Consider the following 23069-nt stretch of genomic DNA (forward strand, 5'->3'; position numbering starts at 1 on the left):
GGAGATACAGAGGATCCCGGATCTACGCACCTTCCGCCGCGCTCTCAAGACCTTTTTATTCCATCAGGCTGGCCTGGCCTAACTGTTTCCCTTTTTTCCCTTTTTAAAACATAAATTTTAATTCGTTTTTAATTTATTGGGGTGTTTTAAATCTGTCTTCGGCCAAATTGTTTAATTAGATTTTATTCAGTTTTAAATTTGGTATTTATGTTTTTTATCCTGTGGCTGTTCCCCGCCCTGAGTCCTTTGGGAGTAGGGCGGTATACAAATCAAATAAAACTAAACTAAACTAAAACTATGATTATTTTCTTCCTGATTTGAATGAATACAGGATACTTTCTCTCTGCCTTCCCTTCCCTCTCCTTTCTAGAGCCACCAATTTACGTAAAATTGGGTCTTTGCTCCACACTCCTCCAATCTACTTAGATCACACTAACCCTAACCCTAACTGAACGGTTTAAATTCTAAGGATAAAATCCTAGATTCCTTTTATTTAACCTTATCCCCAGTTGCTCTAGTAGAATTACTTCAAAATCTAGGCCCCCGTCCCCACCCTGGAAGATGGGAATCAAAACCTACCCTCCTCAATATTGACTGCTCACTTGCTCTGTTGCAACTTCTAACCAATCATACAATTTTTCTTTTCATGCCTTTCAAAAAAATCTTTGGGACTGTTCCATTAAAAAAGATTAGCAGTGCCTTCATACAACACTCTCTGGCTAGGAAACGGAGATGAGCACTGCCCTCTAGAGTCAGACACAACTGGGTAAGAGAAAATTTTACCCTTTTATAAAAAGCATTGCTAATTCCAGTGCTTGGAGCTGCAGTTCTGTTCTCTCACTGTCTTTGGCATGGCATTTTCAGATGGACATTGGGCAGGCAGTTGGGGGAGTGGAAATGATGATTCACCCCCATCCCAATTTTGATCCTTCTATCCTCTTCCTTATTTCTATAGTAGTACTAACTAGCCTTGAATCTTAATATAAATATAAGCAATTATTACAACTGCTATTGCAGTACACCTCCCAGATCTGCTTCTGAAGCACAAGATGATGTCTGAGGTTTACTTATCCTTTCTAAATTAATTTATCAGTAGTTCAAAAGTTGGTTTTGTTTACAGAAGTGCTCTGAGTGAGATAAAAGTAAGGATTTAGCTCCCTCTGCTGTCTGCCTCCTATCATTACTGAGCACGTGCTATCTTAATAGCCTGGAGTGGACCACTTTTTGTTATCAATTGCAAGGAGTTCTCACTTGTATAACTTGAAAAGATGTCCTCTGCATAAAGGGCAAATTTGAAAATGTGAAAAAGTCTGTTATTAAGTACTTTGTTACAGTGAGATAAAAAAAATGAGGATGCCAATTCCTGAGAATACGCAGAAGTATTGCTTGTTTCTTTCTTCAAGCAGCTGCTACAGACAGAGAAGACCCAATTCACTTTCCCTAGTTAGTTAGCAATTTATTACCAGAATATAACTGTATTGATTATTGGTGCTTTAAATGAATACCTCTGTAAAAATCCTTTCCAGCTACCAACAGGCCAACTTGAATTTAAACAACTGAAATTCCTGGATAAAGTTTTGCTGGCTTCTTCTGGTCTGGGTCAAATTTCAAGAAGTGGGTTACAGAATAATTTCCATTGCCAAGAGGTTGGACTTCTTTTCTACAGCCTTGAGGATGGAGAAAGAAGAAAATCACATATCTGCTTTAAAATCTCCCATTGCAATAAGAGTGTGTAAATGCCAACCTATGATGGAATTAAGCAACCTGCCTCAAGTCAGCATATTTGAGTGAACATTCATAGTAGACAAAATAATCTGGAATATTTCTTACTAACAAAGACTAAACATGTTGATTTTTGTTCCCCCAAAATGTTAACAATCACTTTCAAACTGATTTAGATTATAAGTGTCCCACAGAGTACAAAATCATTCAAAACAGACATCTTGCACTTGGTTATCAATCCTAGCTATCAAAGTCCAAAAATATGCATTGAATGACCTCAAATGAAAATAATACACATTCTCAAGGAGCACCATGCAGTACTGAAAAATAATGGTGTAGGAACTTGTGCATATTGAGATAATAGTTCAGGTTCTGTACTTTCTAGCATTTTTAATGTGGTATATCGTTTTGAGGCTGGCCTACATTTAAATTTGTCTTTAAATATTCTTATGCATGTTGCCCTTGAACTTCTTACTTCAATTGTAGAGAAACTTCTGAGTTTCTGAGGCTGGAGAACAGAATCTAATGGATTGTCAGTCTATCATCTTCATTTAATGACCCCCATAATCCCTTGCAGGGTGGAGTCTGGGCAACTGAATGGAGCAAACAGAGTGATTTAATGGCTGGATGCCCTTCCTGTCGCCAATGTAGAGTTTTGTTCAGCAGATATATTCTCAGTGCTCCCAGAGAATGAAATAACTGCCTCTACATAGGATCAAACTCACAGCCTCCCGATTGTGAGGCGAGAGCTCCACCTCTAGACTACCAGTCTATATTTGATGAAAAAATGGATACTTAGCCATGGGAAACTGTTCCTGGGACAATAACTAGCCCTGAAAAAGTGGAGGCTGATTCGGATAATTGGAGCTGAGTGCCAGGCACCCAAAGATAGTGCCAATTAAGAGCTGCTAGGCAAGGCCAACAATTCTGGCTATATAGCAGCCAAAACCTGGTTTCATTCCTCCATTGCAAATGGATCTTCAGCTTATGACCCTGGGACAGGGACTTGTGAACTGCCTTGGCTCTTGGCTATCAGTCTGCCCTCTTAACAACAGCAGGCCTTTTACCTTTGGCTAGTCTCAATTTACTGATTTATTAAAGCACCCTGCTACAATTTATTACCAAGAACATTGACTTTAACTGTATAACATATCTGTGGAACATTTAGAACCCTCATTGTTATCACTTTCCCAGCTCCTGTGTTTGCTGCCTTAGTCAGAGAATTATGTTTTTTCTTTGCCTATTACTAGTCTTGGCCTCAAACAGAATGTTTGCTTTTTCCTGTTTGAGAAAGTGACATTACTAGTAGTAGCATGTAATATTGACAGGGAATGTAGAATTACTATTATTATACAGCTATAATTACTGAATTTCTGAATAAATTCCTGAATAAACTGATTTGGGATAAATTGAAGAAATATTCTGTATTGCTATCAGCTATCACGTACTGTAGTGTAGTGTTTTGATGTTCTTGGTTTACAGTGCAATAATACTTTTACGCTGGTCAGGTTTACAAATTATGTTATACTGTAGGAAGTTAGCACCTACCCCTTTCCTAAAAGAATGAAATATTTTAGGAAATATTAAAAAGGCAGAATATTATGTTTCCCTGGATGAGAAATGGAGAAGCATGTTTTAAAGACGAAGCAGCTCCCATCTTCCTGCCCCCACCTTTTGTCAATGGGGCAGAGGCAGAAACTCAATCTTTGTCAATGGACCATCATCTGCAACACAATAGGACCCATCTAGCAACAGAAACTAACACAATAGGACCCATGTAGCAACAGAAACTCACCACATGGCACCTGGGAAGATTACATCAGTCAGCAAGGCTAGCTAAGACCCCCACCCCCTGGGAGTCTGACAACCAATCAGGATACTCTTTTGGGGCCCCAGGAAGTTCAAAGCCAGAGAGGGCATAAAACCCGGGGACTCATGAAAGATATTATGATGTTGTAAACTGCCGAGTTGCTTAATAGTGAGATGGGTTGTCAGGGCCGGATTTAGATGAAAAGAGGCCCTAGGCTATTCCACTTATGAGGCCCTTTCACCAGTGGTCGGATTCAATTTTTTTAACAACAGGTTCTGTGAGCGTGGCTTAGTTGGGGGTGTGGCTTGGCAATCATGTGACTGGGTGGGTGTGGCTAGCTGGTCACGTGACTGTGTAGGCGTGGGTAGCTCGTCATGTGACCGGGTGGGCGTGGCTATGTGCATAGGGACTACTCAGAGGGCTGAAAAAAGTCATTTCTGACTGGGCCTCGCACTTTTGACCGGTCCTCACACTTATGACCATCCTCACATTTATGCCTGTGCAGCTTTCTTAACAACCATGTCACTCATTTCACAACTGCTTCTCTTCACCATGGTGACAAGATAGGGCAAAAACGTAAAATGTGAAGACAGTCGTAAGTTCGAGGACTGGTCAAAAGTGCGAGGACCAGTCAGAAATAACTTTTTCAGCCCTCTGAGTAGTCCATATGCACAAAAGGACTACCCAGAGGGCTGAAAAAAGTGATTTCTGACAGGTCCTCGCACTTTTGACCGGTCTTCGCACTTATGACTGGTCATCATTTATGCCCATTGTAGTATTCTTAACAACCATGTCACTCATTTCACAACTGCTTCTCTTCACCATGGTAACAAGATAGGGAAAAAACATAAAATGTGAGGACAGTTGTAAGTTCGAGGACTGGTCAAAAGTGCGAGGACCAGTCAGAAATAACTTTTTCAGCCCTCTGAGTAGTCCATATGCATAAAAGGATACAGCAATAAAGAGGGATGAAGGAAGGGAAGGGAAATTAGAGTAGGAGTGAGGGTAAGAGAGGGAGGAAGAGAGGAGGAGAAGGAGAAAAGAAGAGGAAGTAGGGAGGAGAAGAAGAGGGGGAGGAAGAGAAAGTAAGAAGGAAAGAAAAGAGAGTGGTGGTAGGTTTGAGGAGAAAGATTGCTGTACAATAAAAAAGATGAAAGGGAAGAAAGCCAACCCCAAACAAATATAAAGATATTAAGATAAAGAATGAATTGTTAAACTTTAAAGAATAAAAGAGAACAAATATGAATAAATAACAATAATTAGAAACACACATACAAACATACAATGTATTTTCTTTGAACAGAGTATTTGGCCGGTTCACAAATTTAACCAGTGTTTAGTCATTTCAATTAAATTTACAATTTCTATATTTCCTTTTTGCCATAATTATTTCTCATCTAGTTTTGTAAAAAACCAATATTACCCTTCATCCTCATCTCTAATCTTAATCAAATTCAATTTTTCCCTTCTATTCTATATTATACCCCTTCCCATTGTCATCTATTTTTATATCCGTCCTCACATTGGTTAATTATGTAATATTAGTTGTTTAATATAAATTCAACATTTTAATATAAATCAATTAGTTATATAACTACCTTTTTTGTATATTAATCAATATGAACATGAATATTCCAATTATTTCCATGCAATCCAATTTCTTACAAATCAATTAATTATATTTACCAATAATAATAAACCAAATAATTTCCCCCATATATTCCTCCAAACCACAACTTAACCATTTCTGCTTTCAGAAATATACAATTAATAGTATCTCAATTATTACAATTCCCTAGTTAAATAGAGCTTTTTTTCTTTTGTGTTTTAAAATCCTGAACTCTCCTCTTTTTCCCTAAATTTCCCATTGTTTGCACCTACCTTTTTTGGTGAGGAAAAAGAAAAGAATTCTGCCTGCCTAATTTTCCAACCTTGCAGCAACAGCAAAGCAGTTTCAGTTTCGTTTCTCAGTATAGCTAGGGGAAAAAAAATCAGCACTCTTTGCAAGGAAGCAGAAGAGCCCTGAACAAAACAGCTGAGACAAATCAGCTGAGAGCCGGGAGGCCAATTAGCCTATGCTGAAGCTCCGGGGGCCAATAAAATTACAAAAAAAACACCGAACCCTTTGTTAAATTGCTGGCTCCCCTGCCCCTCGCCCACCACTATTGATTGGCAATAAATAGTGGTGCGGAGGGGCAGGGCAAGCCAGCAATTTAACAAAGGGTTCGGCTGCACCACTGGCTCTAGGGCAGCCCTTTGAAGCCCCGTGGCAAGAATTTGAAGTTTTTTTTTCCTCTAGCCATCGGAGGCAGCAATAGATTGGGAGTGGGCGGGGTAAGCGAACGGCTGGCGATCCAACAGAGCAGAGAGTGAGGGTGAGTGAAGGCGTAGAAGCTGTTTTCTCCATCCTGCTCTCTTGCGTCCGGAGCCGGTGGGGAACCACATGGCAGCCCACGTGGATCCCAGGCAGCGGAACTCAGGCTAGGGAAGGGGTGGGCAATTGTGGCTCTTTTACAACCTGTGGCCTTCAACTCCCAGAATTCCTCAGACAGCCAAACTGTCTCAGGAATTCTGGAAGTTGAAGTCCACAGGTTGTAAAAGAGCCACAATAGCCTACCCCTGGCTACGGTAGGCTGGCGCCGCGCGGGTGGGAGGCGAGGGGCGGGCGAGCCAGCAATTTAACAAAGGGTTCGGACGAACCCTCTAGAACTCCCAGAATCCCACCACTGTGTAGGCCCCTCTTGATCTTGAGGCCCTAGGCTGAAGCCTAGTTAGCCTATAGGAAAATCCGGCCCTGTGGGTTGTAGTCAGGGCAGTTTACAACATTATACCTTTCCTGAACCATAATTCCACTGGTTAATTATCCTCACTGTTAGGAAGTGTCTCCTTAATTCCAGGTTGCTTCTCCCTTTGATTAGTTTCCAACCATTGTTTCTTGTCCTGCCCTCCGGTGCTTTGGAGAATAATTTGACCCCCTCTTCTTTGTGGCAGCCCCTCAAGTACTGGAATGCTGCTATCATGTTACCCCCAATTCTTCTTTTCTTTAGATTAGCCAAACCCAAATCCTGCAGCCATTCTTTATATGTTTTAGTCTCCAGGCCTCTGATCATCTTAGTTGCTTCTCTGAATTTTTTCCAAAGTCTCAACAATTTTTTTTTTTGTAGTATGTTTTTATAATATTAAAAATGGAAATAAGTTATGGCTGTACAAAAGAGTAGTTCTTATGAGGGGGAACAGCAAACCTAACAAACTACATTCCTCTTTGAAAAACTGGGATGCAAGGAAGAGGATCTGGGAAAGCATGGAAAGAGGAGTTCTTGCAGAGGGGAAACGATCTACAAACTCCAAAGAGTACCAACATTAAACAAAATACTAGGGTTTTTTTTTTTTTTGTGGGAGTTCAAAAATATAAGCCCTGAGCTGGAAATAAATTAGCTTATTTCTCAAAGTCAGCCAACGTTGGGGAACCCCTGAAGTCCAGACTTCTTTCAAATTGGTGAATAATTCTCGTGTGAAAGTGCCCAAATATTACATAAAGTGGCCCAAGTGAAAATAATTTCTTAAATATTATTTTGGCAGCCTATCAGTAATATGTGTCAAGGGGTCATTTTCAACTTTTATAAACTGCAGAGGTATCTTTTTTTTCATTTTTCTGCAGTCAAAAAACCTGGCACATCCAGCATTACCGCACTGGAATATTACAACATGGACCATGTCTTATTGGAAAAAATAAAGGGAAAATCTGAAAAAGGGACAAATCTGAGAGACTTTCATAAAGATAAAAAAATTATAACAGTTATACAATACAGCAGTGTACTGTATTTCAAACTTGTCACTTTTAAGATGTGTGGACTACAACTTCCAGAATTCTTGCTGCTGACTGGGGAACTCTGGGACTTGTAGTCCACATCTTAAAGTTGCTAAGGTTTAAAAGCCTTGCAATACTAATGTCAATAGGATTGCTAAGGATGGCTACAAAAGGCATATATCCATGTTTTAGTCTTCTCTACCTACAAGTTCACCTGATCTTTGATTAAAGAACCTGATCCTTTACCTACTCAGGGTTCTGTGTTCTGGCACAAACTTCAGAGACTAATTAGAAATGCAGAAAAAACAATTGCTACCAACCTGCCTTCCATTGAGGACCTGTATACTGCATGAGTCAAAAGGAGGGCTGTGAAAATATCTACAGACCCCTCGCATCCTGGACATAAACTGTTTCAACTCCTACCATCAAAACGACGCTATAGAGCACTGCGCACCAGAACAACTAGACACAAGAACAGTTTTTTTCGTGAACGCCATCACTCTGCTAAATAATTCCCTCAACACTGTCAAACTATTTACTAAGTCTGCACTACTATTAATCTTCTCATCGTTCCCACCACCCATCTCCTTCCACTTATGACTGTATGACTGTATGACTGTAACCTTGTTGCTTATATCCTTACGATTTATATTGATAGTTTCCTGATTGCTTATTTGTACCCTATGACTATCATTGTGTTGTACATTATGATTCTTGATGAATGTATCTTTTCTTTTATGTACACTGAGAGCCTATGCACCAAGACAAATTCCTTGTGTGTCCAATCACACTTGGCCAATAAAAACTTCTATTCTATTCTATTCTATTCTATTCTATTCTATTCTATTTTTTTTTAAAATTTGATTTATATGCCGCCCTTCTCCGGAGACTCAGGGCGGCTTATAATGTGTTAAGCAATAGCCTTCATACTTTTGTATATTTTTATACAAAGTCAGCTTATTGCCCCCACAAACTGGGTCCTCAATATTCTATTCTATTCTATTCTATTCTATTCTATTCTATTCTATTCTATTCTATTCTATTCTATTCCTATTCCTATTCCTATTCCTATTCCTATTCCTATTCCTATTCTTTACTGAACTGACCCTATAGTAAATGATGAAATTAATCGGTCATCCCGGCCTTTTGGACCAAAAGAAAAACCAAAAACTCTTGAACTCTCCATACTTCAGCCTCCTGCTACCAAATCACCCGTCGGCGGGGTGTGTGTGTGTGGGGCGTGTAGCGGGAGAGGGAAGGCATTCTAAAGGCCAAGGAGCAAGTAGTAGCGGCAGAAACTCTTGTGAATTGCAACGTTCGGCGTTCTAAGACGCCTTCGGGGAATCCCCAAACACCCAAGAGGCGGACCAGGATACGCTGCCGCGGAAAGTGGAGGCTCGCAGTAGCAGGCAAGGCCTCGCGAGAAAGGGCGGTTTTTGGGGGCTGCGGCTCCTCCTCCTCCGGCAGCGAATGGGCGGCTGAGCCAGGCCTGCGTGGAGGAGGAATAGCGCGAGAAACCGCCGGCAGTGTGTGCTGAGCGAGGAGACCGGCTCGGCCCGCTGCAGGGAAGTCGCTCCAACGTGCTTGCTTGCCTGCCGGCGGCCGCCGCAACCCCCGTCAAGATGTCCGGCGGGCGGGTGTGCGCTGCCTGCGGCGGCTCCGACATCGAGGTGGACTCAGCCCGGGGCGATGCCGTCTGCACCGGATGCGGTTCGGTGCTGGAAGACAACATCATCGTCTCCGAGGTGCAGTTCGTGGAGAACAGTGGCGGAGGCTCCTCGGCAGTCGGGCAGTTCGTCTCCCTCGACGGTGCGAGCTTGTGTATTTGTGTGTGTGTGTGTGTGTGTGTAGCGGGAGTCGGGCCCGGGGGCTTGGCTTGTGGGTGATGGTGGGGCAGCCGAAGGAGGAGCAGCCCGATGCTGCCTCTGCTACTGCCGGCCGTGACGTTGCTCCCGTGAACAGTGAATTGCACGTGGGAGAATCACAACTCCTCTGCTTCCTCCTCCTGTGTCTCATACAGAATTTGCTTAGTTTAAAAGCAAAGCAGTGCAGTGACAAAATCGCCTATGTTGACACTGTTAAGAATACAATGTATGTGCCGCTGTAGGAGCCTGTAAGGTGTGTAGTTTGTGACATTCGTTTAGCAGAAAAGTACAATTAAAATACAGTTATGACTTATCCACAGTTGATATACATTTGATTTTTTACTCTTATTGGATCACCTGCCTACGTGAATACAGCAGCTGAAGTTGTATGGCACTGAACATTTTTTTCTAGTTTCACATGTTGCATATCTAGAGGACTATTTAAGAACTTTAGGGAGTTAAGTCCATGGAGAAAGAAACACCTATTCAATCTAGGCTACAGTTTTAGACAAATTGAGCATTGTAAATCTCAGGCATTATTATATAAATATCCCTGGTATTCTAGTTTGGATCTAATCCTGAATATGGAAGAAATCATTGTGTGTTTTGGAACAGAGATATCAATAGGCTGATAAGTCTCAGCTGTATTTCTCTGACACATCTGAACACCTGAAACCTCTGACACACCTGAGGTTTTGCTGACCTTGACCAATAACTTGATGCAGAAGTGAGCTGCATCTGAAAAGACATGGATCCCACAAATAAGGGGTTTCTGGGTTCATGAAATAAGAGGCTGCTTGCTCTGACTGAATTGCATTTCTCTGAAAAAAAGTATGTGACACCAGAGGCTCAAGTGTCAGCAGCAAGGAGAGGCAATGCCATGATAAAAGAAATGCACTGGCTGTTATTTTGCTTCCAGATAACATTTTGATATTAACCTATAGACAATTTGGAACCACTTTGAGAGAATATTTCTATTATACAGAAATGCTGAACAATTGTATTCACCATCAAAGGTTGCCTTGAGTCCATCACATGCAGTAGAAACTCATTTGAGTTCAGCTGGAAAGCCTTTTCTGTTACACCAATTTTGGAGTGCTTACCCTCTAGAAATTAACCATGGATTATAAAAAAATTTAGAAGCCACATTGGGTAGTTCATGATGGTATGATTAAATTGCTTATAATTATTATTACATTATGAGTTTTCTTGTATTTTTTTGGTAGTATATGTTTTAAAGTCTGTACACTGGTTTTGAAGGAGTCAGTGACAAATAAATACTTTGAATAAATCAAAAGGGAGAGGTAATAAATACAAAGCAAAGTGATGGAGAGGGAAAGGATGACATCTTCCTTTTTTTCTCTGAAAAAAAATTAATGAAACACATTGTAATTGGCCTACAAGTAGTTTTTGAGTCAGAATTGTAATGGAGCCTGCTGATTTTATGGTTTTTTTTATTGTGGTTCTTAAGTAAACAAAGGGGTTAACATAAGTGTGAACACCATGGTTGTTAACCAAGTTGTTAAGAAATAAGGGTAGGGGTAGTGAGTGTAGCCTCTTCAATGGGGTAAATGAGGTTTCTAGATCACAGATGTCAAACCAGATTGTGTCACATGATGTCATCACGTGACATATCGCAACATTTTACCTTTGCGAAGCCGGGATGGGCGTGACCTGCATGTGATGCATCCGGCCGTGGATCGCCAGTTTGACACCCCTGTTCTAGATAATTCAAATTCAGTATTGAAGGGAAATAATTCTGTTAATTGGATTCTTGATTTGGTAAAAAACATTCCTAGTTAATGCTAGCTTAAATATGATTGCTCAGTTGAGATGAATAATCTTAATTGAAAGATGCAGCAATTATCATCATCTTGGTAAAGGAAAAAAGTGTAAAACCATGTTTAGATGATATGAAAAATAATTATTAAATGTGCATGTATACAGATGTAAAATTTTATAAAATATAAAAAATTCCAATGATCTTTCTGTTATTTAGCAGATATATATGTGCCCCGAACCATGGTAAGTGAAGATGTACAGTTGCAAGAAAAAGTATATGAACCCCTTGGGATTACGTGGAATTTTGCATGAATTGGTCATAAAATGTGCTCTGAACTTCATCTAAATCACAACAATAGAAAAACACAGTCTGCTTAAAATAATACTACACAAACATTAGATGTTGCCATGGTTTAATTGAACATAACGTGTAAACATTCACAGTGCAGGGAGGAAAAAGTATGTGAACCTTTGGACTTAATAACTGGTTGACCCTCCTTTGGCAGCAATAACCTCAACCAAACTTTTCCTGTAGTTGCAGATCAGACCTGCACAACGATCTGGAGTAATATTGGACCACTCCTCTTCACAGAACTGTTTCAGTGTAGCAATATTCTTGGGATGTCTGGTGTGAATCGCTCTCTTAAGGTCATGCCACAGCATTTCAATCGGGTTGAGGTCAGGACTCTGACTGGGCCACTCCAGAAGGTGTATTCTGTGCTGTTGAAGCCATTTTTTTGTTGAATTACTTGTATGCTTTGGGTCATTGTCCTGCTGCATCACTCATCCTCTGCGGAGCTTCAGTTGGCGGACAGATGGTCGTACATTTTCCTGCAAAATGTCTTGATAAACTCTGGAATTCATTTTCCCATCAATGACAACAATCCGTCCAGACCCTGAGGCAGCAAAGCAGCCCCAAACCATGATGCTCCCTCCGCTATGTTTTACAGTGGGGATGAGGTTTTGATGTTGGTGTGCTGTGCCTTTTTTTCTCCACACATAGTGTTGTGTGTTCTTCCCAAACAACTCAATTTTGGTTTCATCTGTCCACAGTATATTTTGCCAGTAGTGCTGTGGAACATCCAGGTGCTCTTTTGCAAACTTCAAACGTGCTGCAATATTTTTTTTGGACAGCAATGGCTTCCTCCGTGGTGTCCTCCCATGTACTCCATTCTTGTTTAATGTTTTCCTTATTGTAGATGTGTCAACAAAAATGTTAGCATGTGCCAGAGATTTCTGTAGGTCTTTAGCTGATACTCTAGGATTCTTCTTTACCCCATGAAGCATTCTGCGCTGTGCTCTTGCAGTCATTTTTACAGGACGACCAAGCCTAGGGAGAGTAGCAACAGTGCTAAACTTTCTCCATTTGTAGACAGTCTGTCTTACCGTGGACACATGAATATCAAGGCTTTTGGAGATACTTTTGTAACCCTTTCCAGCTTCATGCAAGTCAACAATTCTTGATCGTAGGTCTTCTGAGAGCTCTTTTCTGCAAGGCATGGTTCACATCAGACAGTGCTTCTTGAAACCAGTAAACCCAAAACAGGTGTGTGTTTTTAAAGGGCAGGACAGCTGTCAGCAACACATCCAATATCATCACACTGATTGGAGTCAAGGTTGGCTCACTCCTGGCTCCAATTAGCTCTTGGAGAAGTCATTAGGCTAGGGGCTTACATACTTTTTCCTCCCTGCACTGTGAATGTTTACATGTTATGTTCAATTAAACCATGGCAACATCTAATGTTTGTGTAGTATTATTTTAAGCAGACTGTGTTTTTCTATTGTTGTGACTTAGATGAAGTTCAGAGCACATTTTATGACCAATTCATGCAAAACTCGACGTAATCCCAAGGGGTTCACATACTTTTTCTTGCAACTGTACATTGATGCATTATTGTCTCCTCCCCACCCAGAATGTTATTAACTGTGGGGAGATGCTCTTTGCTTTGTGGCCTGGGGGCTTCAAGATGCTTGATTACTCTAAGTTGTTCTTCTTTACCTCCTCTTTTACTGCTTCGGGTATCAAGATAGACAGAAAGTTCTGGTTCTTGCTCTTCTGGTGCCACAACCATTGTTAATGTTGTAGTGTGTTTTAAGTTATAACTAATTTGTATTAGAGCAGTAGATCATTTTCTGCTGTTCCCATTTTCCCCATCTCCAACACCCTTCCCCCCCCCCCCCGCCTCCTGATTCTCAAGGTGCATCATTTAATAATATCATTTGATGCTGGATGAGGATGTTCTGATTTATGGGTCCTCAAGTGAAGAGCTTTCTCAGAGCAAGATACAAAATTATACGTGTTCCCACTTACATGAACGTGTGCTGGTTCTGATTTGGTTGCCTCGCACCTTTCCTATGGATAGCCAGAACTGGCTATTAGAGAACTTATTACTTGCAGCTGCTTCTATTTTGAATTATTTGCATTTATTGTATCAATGCTTTTCCTTTGCTATGGCAAAGGTAAGCAGTATAATTTTAGAGAAGAGAAAGAGGAGGGTTTTTTTTGTCTCCCCAAAGTCCTTCCTATATAGCGGTGTTTCTCAACCTTGGCAACTCTAAGGAGAGTAGAGTTCAGCTCCCAGAATTCCCTAGCCAGCAACTGGCAGGGGTGTTCTAGGAGTTGAAGTCAACACTTCTTAGAGTTGCCATGGTTTAGAAACACTGCTATATGAGGTCTGCTCAGAGAAGTAGTTAATGTTTGCTTGGATTAGATTCAGCTCTCCATCTCTAATTTTATGGCATATTTGGAATCATTCCTTTTAAATAATCTTTCCCATATGATATTGTATTTCAGAGTTCCAGGCTGACTGACTTCTGTAAGCTAGCACTGTTTATGTATTTATATATTTATGGGTGGGTGTAAGGAACAAAATCCTCAACAATTGTTTATAGATCAACCTGTATAATTCTCATAGTTAAATCTAATTTATTTTAATTTCCTACTACTTGGTAAATGCTAAAACTATTTTTGTGTCTTCTCTTCTCCAAGTATTTGAGTGTATTCCGTTTCAAAACATGTAGTACATAAATAAATTATAAAATTAATCTACCATTATTAAGATAAAGATATTTTCCAGATGAATTTATTTTATAGTTACCACATCTATTTTTCTTGGCAAGAAAATGGAAGTCGATTGCTACTGTCTTCCTAAATATTTTTTGTTGTCCAGTCTAAGTCTCCAAATGGGAAGTTAGAAATGATTATCACACTTTTTTATTGTAAGAAAATATAAAATTTTATTTCAGTGTCTGTTAGAAGTTTTCGATAGAGTCGATTGTTTATTTTTATTTATTTGTGTAATTTGCATGGCTATCATCATTAGCTGGCATTGATTGTTTGAATTGTTAATGGATGTCACTGTGTTTGCAACCTAGGATAAGCAGGTGAAACCTTAAGAGCACAAATTATTTATATTGATTTCTGGATCCTTCTTACTATAGTCCAGTATTAACACGTGGGCAATGTTTGAAAATGAGGTGGAGATGATTCTGAATGAAAAAAGTATTGCTCAGGGAAATCAAGTGTTTCTTTACCTCTTTTATCAGGAAAAACCACATCTTTGCTAGCTGTTATAAAGCAAAGTGTAATATTAATATCTTGTTAGGATAACTGTTAGTATTTCACATATTGCTCTGTTCTCAATAGCATTGTATTTGTAAAGAAAGTTCCCCACAATATACTATAAGTAGAAATAAGTATTATTTGCAGAATTAAAGCCCTGATTAAAAAAACATTTAATCTCTCCCCTGGTATAGCTGACAAAGTGAGGCGAGTCCGTGGTTTAGAGGTAATACATCTACCTAATACATAAGGAGCCCAGGTTCAAATCCCAGAAGGGTATGGCTAGCTGACGAGAGCTAAATAGCTTGAAATAGATCTTTATTTCTTTGTCGGTAAATATAAATTTAACATGCAGAATTCAGTCTCCAAACCTTCTTTTTTTTTTTAATTAAAAAGTTTAAAAAAATTTTACACATATTTTCCCTTCCCTCCTCCCCCCTCCTGCCCCAACCCTCCCCCCCCCGGACTTCCCAGAGCAAATACAGGATATAGCATTTAACAAACATATAAAAAAAAAACCCCATAAGCTAACTATCTATAGATTTATCTCCCTTTTACATTTTAACTCCCCTTGTTCCTATCTGAATATAACTATTTAAACCAAGTATTGCTTGAAAATAATCAATCCAACTTTGTTCTTGTTCATTCTTCAATAATAAGCAAGTCTTCTTTCTTCCAGCATTGCACAATCAAAACCCAATTACAATTAACCATCACATCTCCAACCCTTACATATATTAGCACATTAACACATTAACAAAATATTTTAACCAATCTCAAATAAATTATATTATAAAAATCTTATTTTTACTTTTTACCCCATAAACTCATATTGACTCTTCCTAGAAACATTCCTTACTTAATAGCTCTGCATAAACTTATTCATTTTATTCTCTACAAATCCATTGCTTATAATCAAATAACATCTTCACTATTTGATATCTATAAAAAATATTGTGAAAACCTTCCCTCAACCCTTGCACCACTTATATTTTCCTTATAACCCACAAGTTTATATTTATTCTTCAACAAAACATTCTTTATAAGCTTATATAAATTTTTCAGCAAAGCATTCCCTAAGATATAACTTTAGTGTTAATATACTTCAGGACAAAAGTAAAGGTTTGGTCAATAGCCCATAACAATTCAAATGTAACATTACTTAATATAACTTTTCAAGACAAATGTCCCTAAATATAAGTAAATCATTCATTTACACTATAGCATTACTTTTCAAAACAAATCATATCCCTAAATATAGATATAGTCATTCGTTTTCACTACTACTATCCTCCCCAGGCAAAAAGATTGTAATTTTTCCCTCTCCATTTTTTCCTGACTTTTTTGCGAACCTTCTTCTTCAGTCTTATTCCTCCATCTTCTTTTATTTTTATAAGTTCTTGAGTTTTCAGCTGAAGTTGCTGTACCTTACAATCTTGTTCTCTTCACAAAGTAATTCCTTTAAGTAAACACACCTCTTTGACTACGATTGAGAGTCCATTTTTGTAAAAAAATTGTAAATTTCCACTTCGAATCCTCCTTGTTATATTAGAAATCCCAACATCTCCTGACAATTTTCCAGTTGACTGTATCAAAGCCTCTGGAGAAATCTCTCTCAATATTACCTGGTTACACTCCTTCAAATCTCTCAGCCTTTCCTTCTTAATTTGAAAAACATCCATTCCATTTTCCAAAGGCACATTAAACTGGATTGTTTCTTTCACCTCTTCATTCAGCAACTCACTATTATTTGGCAACTGAAATACTGATACAGTATCTTCACTTGTAACTTTGTTTTGAACTTGAATAAAATCCTTGTTGAAAAACCCTTCCATTCTTTCCAACACGGAGGTAAAAGATTCTAAAATTTCTTTAAAGAGATCCACAATCAGTATTTGTGTGTTTATTGATGTTTGTAATAGTGAGCCTTCATCACTTTCAAAAAAGCCAGCCATTTTTTTTTATCCATCCACCTTGAACAATGCTGGGTGTTAACAGCTTTATCGAGAGTTAACTTTCACTTTCACACCCTATTAAGCACAAGCGCCATTTTCTTCACTCCTTTAAGCAGCTTCAAAAAGTAGCAATTTAAACGTGGAATTAAGGATTTGTTACTTGCAATTGTCTGTTCTCCTGTCTTCACTCCATCTGCATAGATAATCAGCTTAGATCTCAATAAGGATTGCAGAAGTGGTCGCGACGTTTTTTTCTGCTTAAAGCAGAAGCGCCCTGGATCTCGGAGTTTCACCAGACTTCCTGGGGAGCTCTCACCCTCCAAGCCCCCAAAACTATTTCAGGAGCTTTCGGGGAGCTCTACCCCCATCCGATTGCTCTCCTTTCCCTCTTCTACCGGGGGAAAGGTTTTCCAGCCGCCAGACAGCTGATTTGCGTTGTCAGGGGGGTTTTACAAGATCACAGGGCTGGCACTCCGAAAGAGAGCATCCAGCAACGTCGGCAGTGCCACCGGAAGTCCCAGTCTCCTGACCTTCTTAAAGGCATTGGAATGTGGGAATAATGTGGGGATGTTACTGGAAGGGATAAGAGTGAATTTTTTTTTACTTATTTTGAGCAGTATTAAGAACCAGAGGCATATGGAGGAAAACCATTTCAGTTTCCACCCTTAAAATATCTTCCAATCCAAATAGTAATTTTTCAGGCATTGAACAAACATTAATAGTGGGGCTAGAAATTGTTTGCTTCCAAGCGGCAAACTTACTTTCAATCCTATCCTTAATTTTGCTTAAGAATTTTTTTTTTTTAAAAAAAGGCATTTTTTTGTGTTTGGGGAAGGGCTGAGTACCACATTGGCCACTCCTAATTTAGGACCAAGTTTTAAACATTTGTCTTCATAGCATCTCTGCCCTGAAATTTTGTTTCTAAGAAAACTTGACAAATCACATCTGACATACTACAGTGGCTTAATTCGGCAGATTGATATTTCTGATGAAATAGAAAAATGACTCTGATTATTGTTTTGATTATGCATTTTATTCAGAATTTAAATTACTTCCTTGCAGTAATTCCTTCCTTTCCTTTTAGAAAGTTAGCTTTAAAAGTGACATAAATTGCTTGTATCATATATTAATAGCAATATTCTTGTACATTGGTTAAGAGATCAAAGTAAAAGAGGTAGATTGGGAAAATGGGTGTAAGAGAACGATTGGTAAAGAAATATGTGTATATAGAGAAAAAATGGCAAAAAATGTAGAATGAGGAATGTATTTAAAAGTGACAGCAAATGCAGAGAGATTGTGGTAGAGATAAAATTTGTTCTGAATTAGGGGAACCAGCAGAGTAAATGCAATTAAAAATAAAGCCTGGGAATGCTAGAAGGGATATTTTAGAGATTTGTATGGGAATAATAGTGATATGTTGAAGAGTAAAATTGAAATCAATGCTATAAATGCATGTGCCCAAGAAAAGACTGATGAAGTAATAAATGCTGTGGTAATGTTGAAAAATGCAACCATATGTATGGATGGCATACCTGGAGAAGTATTCAAGTATGCTTCTGGTTTGTTTTTGTTGTGATTGTGTGAATTCTTTAATTATCTTTTTGTAATTAGCTCCTGTGTACTATATTGTAATTTGTTGTTTTTATGTTGCTTTTTATTATTTTGAGTTGCCCAGAGATGGTTGGAGTCGGGAGGCATCAACATTGAATAAATTATGCAAAAAATGCATCTGTGCCTGATAATTGAAAGAATGCTGTTATTGTGCTCCTGTACAAAGTTAACAAAAATGGTGTTAACTGGTCACTGCCTAATTTTGAAACTGAATGATTTTGTTGTATAATCCAAAGATATAGCATGAAAATTTACTCACGCATTGGAAGTAAATAAAGGTAGACATAGAATACTACATTTAAAATATGTTTGGGAATCAGATTTAGGTAAGTAGTTAGAAAGAGTTTGATAGATCAATACAACAAATTTATGGTGATCTGGTAATTTTTTACCTGCTTCAGTGCAGGAATGCCAGTGATATAATTCCTATAAGAATTTCACATACAATATGTAACCAGGAGCTGCTGGAGATATTGTAATCAAAAAGTGATTTTCCTTTATATTCAGTTGGAATATGATACAGTCTCAACATTAATGAAAAGATAGCAAGAATTGAATTCGCTCCACCTGTAGGCTTGTTACATATATTTGATGGAATGAATAAAAAGCTATGAAGCAAACTATTTTGGCAGTAAGGTTGATTATTTCTCACTAATGAAAAATATGTAAACTTTCACTTGAAAAATTAGTAAGATTGGTCTTATTAAGGTCCTGTGTGAAAAGGTTTCTGATAAAATTCAGAATGGGAAACCATTTTAACAGGATGGCAAGATTTCATGTTTTATAAATGACAAAGTAACAATAGCAATAGCCCTTAGACTTACATACCAGTTCATAGTGCTGTACGGCCCTCTCTAAGCAGTTTACAGAGTCAGCATATTGCCTCCAACATTCTGGGTCCTCATTTTATTTTGGAAGGATGGAAGGCTGAGTAAACCTTGAGCTGGTCAGGATTGAATTCCTGGCAGGGAGCTAAATTAGCCTGCAATACTGCATTCTAACCACTGCGCCACTACTGCTCTAATGACTATTCATTAGGGTGAATTGGCCTATTACGGGCTAGTTTAATATAGAAGTGCTTGCTTGTAATGTATTGTAATGTAAAAAAATTGTGATGGTGGTGGTAGTAGGTGAGATGATAAATCATCTTCAGGTGGAGTAATTTGCTAAGTGTGCAAATGTGGATAGGACAAAAGATGCATGTCACAAAAATGTTAAATCAGTTATATTGGTTTTAAGATTATGAATCCACTAGCCCTCCCTCTCCCGCCACCACACACACCCAAAGACTGAATTGGGAAGGATGAATATCAGATTTTCGTTGCTGGCAATGTAAAAAACCTGGGTCAATTGATTGATATGATTTGGTCTTGTGAATCATTGATGTTTCTGAAATAATATTTTAACACACATAAATAGATTTGTGGGGAAAAATTAATCCCACTTCTATACCATTAATGTTTTAGTCCCTTTTTAATCCAGTTTTTGTTCACTTTTAATGTTTTAATTGTTAATGCTTGATGTTTTTAATGCTTTTAACCTAATTGTTATTTTTTGTTTTATGATGTTGTAAGCTGTTCAGAGTTGTGTGAGTTGAACAGCATATAAATTTAACAAACAAAATGTTTAAGACAAATGTATAAGAAATGTATAAGATGTTATTGATGTATAATTTTCAGTCCAATCTCTTGAATCTGACTATTTCTGGGGGATTATGGCTATACTAGCCCTGGGATTTTATAAAAGAAGTAGTATCGTTTTATAATATTTGTTAAAAAACCAGTATGGCTCGATGTGTGTTAGAAACAACACTGAGCACATTACTATGTAGCTTTTTTGTTTGCACTTCAATAGGTAACTGAGAAATATATGGAGGTGAAGCAGAAAATTAATTGTATGATTGTTGATTGAGAAAAAGTGAATGATGAAGTGAATAAGTTTGAACAATGGAGCTTTGCACAAATTATGGAAATAGAGTTTGGTTATTGAATGCAGGAATGGTGTATGACGAAAGTAAAGCAGGTGAGAGAATAAGTGGTGTGCTCACAGAATTTTTCAACATTGATCTAAGAGCAAGATAAATAAGTGACTTTTCCTTGCCTGTTTACTGTGTTGATGGACAAATGTATAAGAAAACCATGTGATAACATTAAATACGTGTTGATTGGGAACATGAATGTGCATGTGCTGCATGCCTTGTTATTAGCTAAGAACCCAAATGATTTGTAGCAAATATTAAACATATTATATAATGCAAAGAGTATAGGTCAGGATCTGAAAATTAATTTAATAATGACAAAAATAATCGTGCTTGATTAGGAAAATGGACTGAATATTTGCAATTGATATTTTAATGGCAAAAACTTGGAATAAATAAACAAAATCTTACTAAAGATATCAAAATAAATGAAAATACTTTTATAGAAATATAGAGATAAAAATGCGTCAGTTGCAAGAGATGAGTATTTGTTAATGGAAGTAAAAATATTTTTTGTACTGTTTGTTTATACTCACCTTGTTATATGGAAGTTCTTATTAAAACGGGTATATATTTAATAAATAAATAAGTTCTTTGGAAGTGAGAATTGACTGTTTCAGGAGAAAAATTAATGAACTAGGAATGGAACTTAACATATGTGGTTAAAACAAATTCAGATTAGTAATTCAGATGATTAAGTGACAAAAGTTAATTCACTACAAAACAAGTTTGTTAGTCATATGGAGAGAATAAGTATGAATTGAACTTTAAAATATATAAAGTAGAGCAAATGGCGAAGACGGAGAAAGTTACGGCTGGGTAACTGATTAAATCCTAAAAAAGAGAGAAGTGAGAAGTCTAATGAACAAAAAAATAAAATGTAAAATATGTATGGATATGATAGAAACGAGGATGATTTGAAAGGATAGAAAAATATGGAGAGAAAGGTATTATGTAAAGTAGATTTAGTTACATTTCTTTTTTTCTTTTCTCATTTAGCTTTAGTGTATTTTGTGTACCTGTTTTTATTATTTACTGGTATATCACTTCAAACTCTTTTCCAAGGTTTGCATTAATGTTGCTTGCTTTGAAATGGAGGAGCATGTTTGTAAGAATATTGCTAGTGAAAATCCATAACAAATACTTAGAGCTCTTACTGTGCCTCTTATAGTTTCCTCCAGGTGTCAGTCTTGTATCATGCCTCAGGAGTAATCTCCTAATAACCTTCATGACAACAATAAAGGCTTACTTAAAATCCTCCAGAAGATACTTTGGTGATTGTGAAAACGCTGACTTCTGAATTAGGCCTGCATTGATCCCCTTTTATACTGCAAAGTTGGTTTTATTAGATCAAGAATTTGATCATCTGCCTTTTAATGGGGCTTCTTGGGACCGGAAGAAGGGTGCTATGTATGTGTTGTGTCTGTCTGTCAGGTCTCTGAGAAATTATGTGACATGAATTGAAAGTGTGTTGAACTGAAGATATGCAAGAACAGTACAACTTTTTAAATAAGCTCTCACATTAACATCTGTAAAATCAACCTTCCTGCAAGCTACTGACAGCCAGGGTAAGATGTGCTAAATGAATCGTTGAGTCAACAAGTGCAAGGCCTATGGATTCATATCCCCTTGAAGGGTTAAACATGGAACAACTAGCATGGAGAGTACGCCTGAAGAATCCTCTGTAAGGATGAAATTGGTCATGTAGTGCATTTTACTGGTCAGTAGCTAGAATTTCAGACTATTACAGTTTTATAACAGTAGGCTAAACAGTAGGCTAAAAGTGAGAAAGTATATTTACAGTTTATGTAAATTGCCATGCTGTATTTTGATTTTTCATTGCTTCCCAGTGTAGCTACTGAAATCTATGGTTATTTTACAATTGATTAAATATGCATTCTGATAGTCATATGAACTAAAGTATGATTATTTTATTTTGTAAACATTAATAGATGACTATATTAATCTTTAAAGTGTCAGAAAAGTGTTGCTTTTGTTGCAGTAATGCTATTTCTCTGCAATTTTATCAGACTATCTTAAGAATATGAAAAACTTGAGATGTTGTAGTGTTTAATGTGCCGATAGACCTATGTACTGTCTTGCTTTTTTTTCCTTTAAATGTTTACCATAGTTACTTTGACATATACATTTTCCTCGGCTTATTCTCAAAGGAAATTTATTTGATTGTAAAATGACAGAAATGTGAAACTTTATTTACAGTTTCTATTGCTGTCAGTGTCCATTCAGTGTGATAAACAAATATAAATAAACTAGACAAAAACCATAACAAATGAAACAAATCAAACGAAAGTCTTATTAATATTATCATAAAACAAAACAAAACAAAATGTTGCTTAGCATTGGAATTTGTTTACATGCTTCACCAAAAATGAATAAACCTATCTTTGTTCATTAAAAGCAGTCAAAAACAGAACAGTTTTCAGTCTATTGAATGTTATAGATTTGATAAGAGCCCCAATGTGCTGGATGTCAGCTGAAGCCAGATGTTCATAGCAGTGGAACACATTTTATCTTTTCAATGGGCAACTAATAAAAGAAATAAGATGTATAACTCTTCTACTTTGCATTTCCTTTAGCACAGTGTTTTTCTATCTTGACAACTTTAAGACGTGAATTTCAACTCCCAGAATTCCCAGTCAGCATGGAAAAGTTGAAGCCCACACATCTTAAACTTGCCAAGGTTGAAAAATACTGCTTTAGAAGACAACAGAAAGAGAAACTTGCAGCGTTATAAAATGAAAACCACATTCTGAATTTCCTGAGAGTTTTTGCTGATGAAAGTCTGGATTGACAGCTTGCATGAGTAATTGCAAATAGCCTAGAAATTAGTAAAATATATTTGCATATTCACATACATATAGATGACCTGGAATAACCCTTCAAAGCAACCAAAGCATTGAAAGAATGTGGCTGCTTTAATACTTCAAGAAGGGGTACTTTGCTTCCTCTGATGTG

The 23069-nt window shown here is 37.7% G+C and overlaps 1 protein-coding gene across 4 annotated transcripts in view; it reads left to right on the plus strand.

Annotated features, from left to right (window-relative positions):
* The first annotated feature begins 8625 nt into the window (after positions 1–8625).
* Positions 8626–23069, plus strand: part of BRF1 (BRF1 general transcription factor IIIB subunit) — a 220274-nt gene continuing 205830 nt past the window's right edge. For 2 of the 4 annotated variants that reach the window (XM_034433593.3, XM_034433597.3), the window contains exon 1: positions 8626–9149. In XM_034433593.3, the coding sequence (XP_034289484.2) occupies positions 8963–9149 (187 nt within the window). In that variant the 5' untranslated portion in view covers positions 8626–8962. The remainder of the gene's footprint in view (positions 9150–23069) is intronic. The other 2 variants (XM_034433595.3, XM_034433594.3) reach the window with 2 other exon arrangements.

This window comes from Pantherophis guttatus, chromosome 1, assembly GCF_059756535.1.
Source record: "Pantherophis guttatus breed Tessera chromosome 1, ASM5975653v1, whole genome shotgun sequence".
Lineage (NCBI taxonomy): Eukaryota > Metazoa > Chordata > Lepidosauria > Squamata > Colubridae > Pantherophis > Pantherophis guttatus.